Raw genomic sequence first — 7,138 nt, 5'->3', positions numbered from 1 at the left:
CCCTTCCCTTCCTTCTTCCCTTCCCTTCCTTCTTCCCTTCCCTTCCTTCTTCCCTTCCCTTCCTTCTTCCCTTCCCTTCCTTCTTCCCTTCCCTTCCTTCTTCCCTTCCCTTCCTTCTTCCCTTCCCTTCCTTCTTCCCTTCCCTTCCTTCTTCCCTTCCCTTCCTTCTTCCCTTCCTTTCTTTTCTTTCCTTTCTTTCCTTTCTTTCCTTTCTTCTTTCTTTTCTTTCTTTCTTTTCTTTCTTTCTTTTCTTTCTTTTCTTTCTTTTCTTTCTTTTCTTTTCTTTCTTTTCTTTCCTTTCTTTTCTTTTCTTTCTTCTTTCTTTTCTTTCTTTCTTTCTTTCTTTCTTTTTTCTTTCTTTCTTTCTTTCTTTCTTTCTTTCTTTCTTTCTTTTCTTTCTTTCTTTTCTTTCTTTCTTTTCTTTCTTTCCTCTTTTCTTTTTCTTTCTTTCTTTTCTTTCTTTCTTTTCTTTCTTCTTCTTTCTTTCCAGTCTCGCTGTGTTACCCAGACTGGAGAGCAGTGGCTCGATCTTGGCTCACTGCAGTCTCTGCCTCCTGGGTTCAAACGATTCTGCCTCAGCCTCTGGGACTACAGTCACGCTCCACCTTGTCCAGCTAATTTTTGTTTTTTTTTAGTAGAGATGGGGTTTCACCATGTTGGCAAGGCTGGTCTGGAACTCCTGACCTCAAGTGATCTGCCCACCTCATCCTCCCAAAGTGCCGGGATTATAGGTGTGAGCTATGGTGCCTGGCTATCCTAATATAAAAAGGATTCTTTACATGTTCACTATTTTCTCTTCTTGCTTCCTTTCAAAGAAATTAGTGTCTCTGGATTATCTCACTGAACATATACAGTGATACTCATATTCATCCAAATTTTTTAAATAATCATTTTCTCTCTATAATTTTTTAAAGGAGTTTGTGCAGTTAATGGTCTGTTATATGTTGTTGGAGGAGACGACGGTTCCTGTAACTTGGCATCGGTAGAGTATTATAACCCAACAACCGATAAATGGACAGTTGTGTCATCGTGTATGAGCACAGGGAGAAGTTATGCAGGTAACAATTGTCTCTAAAGTCCATTATAATACAAAAAAGATGACATCATTATAATTTTTATATTAATAAAGTTTTTCTATTATAAGAATAATTTCTTTTCTCAAGGTATAGTTTATATCTTATTCTTAAGATGATTAGCATTGGCTATGTATATTCTGAAATAAAGCACCAGTACACTTTTGTCATTCTATAGTCATTTGTTTTCAAAATCCCAAATCTTTGATATACAAAATCATATAATAAAATTTAATGTTGCTAAAGTCAGTATGCCAAGGAGAGGAATTCACTGTGTGTCAAGGCTTTAATTCCTGAGATGTCCAAGAAATAGGATAGGATTCCTACATCTCCCCATAGTGAAGCTCCATCAGATAGTATTATAGTGAGGCTGTGGAATAATTTTTCTTTCTTAAGCATAGTACTGGTTGAATTATAAAATGTTATGTTTTGGTCCATTATATTATTATGGTGCGTCTTTAAACTATGTTATATGTTATTTATTTCAGTGATATTTATCTTGCTTTTAATATTATAATATTTCCATAACAAAATTGATCCAATAGTGGAGGAAAAAAATGTTTAATTTAACTATCACTGCTGCTTATGTATCATTCTAACCAGCACTTAGTAGAAGAACTATGTACAGTAGAATCCCAGTATAACATGGCTGAATATTAGATGAATTTTAAAACAACTTAATTGAGGTATAAACTGGCAGAATACATAGCATACAGTTGACCCTTGGACAACACAGGTTTGAACTGTGTATGTCCACTTATATGCAAATGTTTTTCAATAATTATGTTGGAAAATTTTTATAAAACTCAGATGAACTGTACAACCTAGAAATATTGAAAAAATTAAAAGATATAAACACATAAAATATATGTAGATATTAGTCTGTTTTATCATTTACTACTACAAAATATCCACAAATCTATTACAAAAAGTTAAAATTTATCAAAACGTATGCACACAAACTCTTACGGGAACAAACACATACAGACCATATATGGTGTGATTCACAGTCCAGAGAATTGTGAACCACAAAGATACATTATTAAATCATAACTGCATGAAATTAGCTGTTGTATGTTACTGTACTACTATATTTGTATAGCCATTTCCTGTTGCTGTATTGGTGAGTTCATCTGTTGTGAGTAGCCACTTAAGAAGCTGTGGGGCACTAATCATCCTTGAAAGAGCAATTTGTCTCTTCAGCGATGTGTATCAGTGGAAAGTGATCTCTCATGGTTCTGCCTTATTTTTCATCATGTTTATTGCAATATCATAAACCTTGAATAACACCACGGGACCCATACAGAGTGCCACTGATGATGCTGGGAAGTGCTTCAACAAAGCAAAGAAGATTCATAACATTATAAGTAAAAGCTGAATTGCTTGAGATATACCATGGATTGAGGTCTACTGCTGCACTTGCCCACCGTTTCAAAATAAATGAATGCAGGGTAGGGATCATTGTAAAAAGGAAAAGGAAAATTCAAGAAGCCGTTGCTGCAGCCATCCCAGCAATTTTGAAAACTTCGCACTTTTTGTGAAGTCCCTTTTTATCTTGTGTTGAACATGCAGCTTTTATGTGAGTGCAGGACTTTTCTTTTTGAGTTAGAATCTGTTGCACAGGCTGGAGTGCAATGGCGCGATCTCAGATCACTGCAACCTCCACCTCCTGGGTTCAAACAATTCTCGTGCCTCAGCCTCCTGAATAGCTGGGATTACAGGGCTGTGCCACCACACCCAGCTAATTTTTAAGTTTTTATTATTTTTATTTGTTTGTTTTGTTTTTTGGTGGGTGCAGGATTGCTATAAGAAAGGCATACCTTTTGCACTGTTGGTGGGAGTGTAAATTCGTTCAACCATTGTGGAAGACAGTGTGGCGATTCCTCAAGGACATAGAAATAGAAATTCCATTTGACCCAGCAATCCCATTACGGGGTATATATCCAAAGGATTACAAATCGTTCTACTATAAGGACACGTGTACATGAATGTTCATTGCAGCACTGTTTACAATAGCAAAGACCTGGAACCAACCCAAATGCCCATCGACGATAGACTGGATAGGGAAAATGTGGCACATATACACCATGGAATATTATGCAGCCATAAAAAACGATGAGTTTGGGTCCTTTGTAGGGACATGGATGAAGCTGGAAACCATCATTCTCAGCAAACTGACAGAAGAGCAGAAGATCAAACACCGCATGTTCTCACTCATAGGTGGATGTTGAACAATGAGAACACATGGACACAGGGAGGGGAGCACTACACACTGGGGTCAGTTGGGGGAAAATAGGGGAGGGACGGTGGGGGGTGGGAAGCTGGGGAGAGATAGCAAGGGGAGAAATGCCAGATGTAGGTGATGGGGAGGAAGGCAGCAAATCACATTGCCACGTGTGTTCCTATGCAACAATTTTGCATGTTCTTCACATGTACCCTAAAACCTAAAATGCAATAAAATAAATAAATGGAAAAAAAAAAAAAAAGAAAGGCATACCTGTCAACTCTAATATGATTTGAGAAAAAGCAAAGTCATTTTATGACAAAGCAAAAGGAAGGTGAAGGAACTAATCTGAAGAATGTTTTGCCAGCAAAGGATGACTTGATAATTTTGGAAAGGGGTTTGGCTCAAAAAATGTCAAGATAACAAGAGAAGCAGCTTCTGTTGACCAAGAGGCACCAGATGAGTTCCCAGATGCCATTAAGAAAGTTGTTGAGGAGAATGGATATCTGCCTGAACAAGTTTTTAATGCAGACAGGTATGCCTCCAAGGACACTACTAGGAAGAAAAGTGAGCACCAGAGTTTAAGGCATAAAGGGATAGGCCAGCTCTGCTATTTTGTGCAAATGCAGTTGTGTTTATGATTTGGACTGCTCTTATATAAAAAGCAGCTAACCAATACTTGAAGGGAAAATATAAATACCAGCTGCCAGTTTTTTGATTGTTTAACAAGAAGGCCTAGACAAGAACTCTTTTCCTGGATTGGTTCCATCTCTGCTTTCTTCCTGAAGTCAGGAAGTACCTTGCTGGAAAGGAACTGCCTTTTAAAGTTATTTTGATATTGGACAGTGCCTTTGGCCACCCAGAACCCCATGAGTTCAACACCAAAAGCATAGAAGTGGTCTACTTGCCCCTAAACACAACATGTCTAATTCAGCCTCTAGATCAGGGCCCGTAGGAACCTTAAAGGTTCATTACAGATGGCACTCTATGGAAAAAATTGCTAATGCTATGGAAGAGAATCTCAACAGAAAACATGAAAGTCTGGATGGATTACACCATTGAATATATTATTATTGTTACAGAAAAAGCTATGAAAGTCATCAACCCTAAAACAAATTCCTGCTGGAAAAACAAAAAACTGTGTTCAGGTGTTGTGTATGACTTCACAGGAGTTATGACAGAGCCATCAAAGAAATCATGGAAGAGATTGTGGATGTGGCTAAAAAGGTTGATGGCGAAGGGTTTCAAGATACAGATCTTGGAGAAATTCAAGACTAATAGGTAACAAATCAGAGAAGTTAACAAGATGACTTGATGGAGATGAGTCCTTCTAAACCACTGCCAGACAATGAAGAAGACATAGAAGCAATACCAGAAAACAAATTGACATTAGACACTCTGGCAAAGGGTTCTGGTTATTCAAGACTGTTTATGACTTATTTTATGAAATGGGCACTTCTGTGATATATGCACTGTATCTGAAGCAAGTGGTGGAAGGAGGATTGGTATTGTATGGAAACATTTTTAGAGAAATGAAAAAAAAAAAAAGAAAGAAATTACAAGGTATTTCCTTAAAGTTGCACCAAGTTTGTCTGCCTCTCCTGTTTCCCCTGCCTTCCCTTCCACCTCCTCCACCTCTGCCACCCTTGAAACAAGACCAACCTCTCCTCTTTCTCCTCCTCAGCCTACTCAATGTGAAGAGACAAGGATGAAGACCTTGATGATGATCCACTTCCCCTTAATAAATAGTAAATATAGTTCCTCTTCCTTATGACTTTTTAAATAACATTTTCTTTTCTGTAGCTTACTTTAAGAATACAATATATAATACATATAACATGTGTAACATATATTACATGTAAAATATGTGTTGATTGACTATCAGTAAGGCTTTTGGTCAACTATAAGCTATTAGTAGTTAACACTGTGTGGGAGTAAAAAATTATACATGGGTTTTTGACTGCGCAGAGGGTCAGCACCCCTGACCCCCATGTTGTTCAAGGGTCAACTGTATATTTAAAGTATGTAATCTTATTACTTTTGACATAGTATATATTCACAAAACCATCACCACAATCAAGATAATGAACATATCCACCACACTTAAAAGTTTGTGTTCCACTTTGAGTATTTTTTCAAAACTGTAATCACAAAGAAGAAAAGACTAGTTCTGGATTAAATAGTCTTAAACTAGTCCATAACTAAACAGAGATTTCACTGTCCTTTAGATTAAAACGATACTACTACTAAAGTTTAAGAAAGAGATTCTGAAACATGATTTGTATGGCTCCTCTTGCCTTTGCATTATAATAAAGAATTGAGTATTTTCTCAGAGATACAGAATGCTGCCTATGACTTCTTTTTGATCTCTTCATTTCTTTGCTCAGGGGTCACAGTTATTGATAAACCATTATGAGCCTGAAAGACATTTTCAGCATATTTATACATGAGAAACAGCCTTCAACAAGTATTTCTGAAGTGACTGAGAATCTAGCACTTCTCCACTTGGTAGCTGCACTTTAAGTCTCAGCAGAAGATAAGATCGTCTGCCTTTATAGGCCTCGGATACTGAAGATTATTTTTGGTAGAAGCACCGTGTAGGCTTTTTCTGCAATGAGCAGCAGCTGACTGAATTTTCATAAGAAACTTGAACTGCAGGACTTAATCTGTAGTCTTTAGACAACAGTTGCTTTCATAAAGACTAGTTCTTATCAACCTTGAATGACTACAGATTATTTTGTGAAGGAAGATGAAGTCACGTGTGTTCTTGTAAAATTAATTTTATCTTTATTTCTTTAAAAATCTGTATACCCAGGAACTGAAAATCTTTGAACAGATATTAAAATCTACGTAAGTATACAAACTAGTTGAGGGATAAACTGTTTGCTTTTATAAAATAACTTTGATTACATGAATATAATAAATTATATGCATATAAATGTGTGTCTATATGCTTTCCTTTAAATATGTTTGAAAAGATGTTTGAAACTTGATTATACTATTTATAATTGGCACAGTACTTTGAATTATGCCAGTACTACATTGTAAAACAGAGTTGTATTTTTTGATATTTAACAATGCTTAACACTTTAAATGCCACTTCTGAGGAATGGACCTGGTGTAACACACTTGAATATGTGTGATGCCAAACTTTTTAAAATAAAATATAAATTATGCTTATTTATTATTTTCTTTAGTTTAATCTTGGTCATGTTTTGGTGTGTATTTTTAATTTTTTTCTTAAAGTAACACTTTGGCATGAACATTACTGCAGGTTTTTGATGAATATAATGAATGTATGGAATTCAACTGAATTTGCATGGTCTTAAGAATTTTTTCTGTGTGTATAAATTTAGCTGCTATTAACAGAAGAGAGAACTTTCTGTGAGTAGCCATGTGTGTTGATCAGATACAGTTTTTCTGAGATCTTCAATTAATCTCACTTTAAAAATGACCAAAAGATGTCTTTCTTGAATTATCTTTGAATAAAAGTTTGTATATTATTTGTTTCACAGTGTCCTTGATTTTTATCTATTTAGTTTTGTGTTAAGAAAGTTTTGTGTTATTTTTTGCTCCTTTATAAAGTTTGTATTTTTTGACAAATCTGTATTTTTAATTTGTTGTCAAAGTGACCTGACCTATGAGACAAGACTATTAAATGAATAACTGAAGTCAATAAAAATGGTTCTCTTTCCAGGAAAAGTAACCTCAACTATCAAGGAAAGGTCTGTCAAGGATTGGTAAGATTTACACTTTTTATATTTCTGTGTCCCTGATATGGGGAAGGACATAAGATAAGAATAAAACAAGTAGCATTAGACCAAAAAGTCAAAGAAAAAAA

General features: G+C 35.6%; 1 protein-coding gene across 6 annotated transcripts in view; it reads left to right on the top strand.

The window, feature by feature from the left end:
• KLHL2 (kelch like family member 2) overlaps positions 1–6,807 on the top strand; it is a 117,566-nt gene extending 110,759 nt beyond the window's left edge. For 5 of the 6 annotated variants that reach the window (XM_032268260.1, XM_032268264.1, XM_032268261.1 and 2 more), the window contains 2 exons: positions 915–1,058; positions 5,685–6,807. In XM_032268260.1, the coding sequence (XP_032124151.1) occupies positions 915–1,058; positions 5,685–5,713 (173 nt within the window). In that variant the 3' untranslated portion in view covers positions 5,714–6,807. Of the gene's footprint in view, positions 1–914; positions 1,059–4,981; positions 5,046–5,684 lie in introns of all 6 variants that reach the window. The other variant, XR_004265428.1, reaches the window with a different exon arrangement.
• Positions 6,808–7,138: the final 331 nt, after the last annotated feature.

This window comes from Sapajus apella, unplaced genomic scaffold, assembly GCF_009761245.1.
Source record: "Sapajus apella isolate SASKATOON/1434 unplaced genomic scaffold, GSC_monkey_1.0 scaffold177, whole genome shotgun sequence".
Lineage (NCBI taxonomy): Eukaryota > Metazoa > Chordata > Mammalia > Primates > Cebidae > Sapajus > Sapajus apella.
Note: the sequence above shows the minus strand (reverse complement) of the source record. Positions and strands in the feature narration are given on the sequence as shown.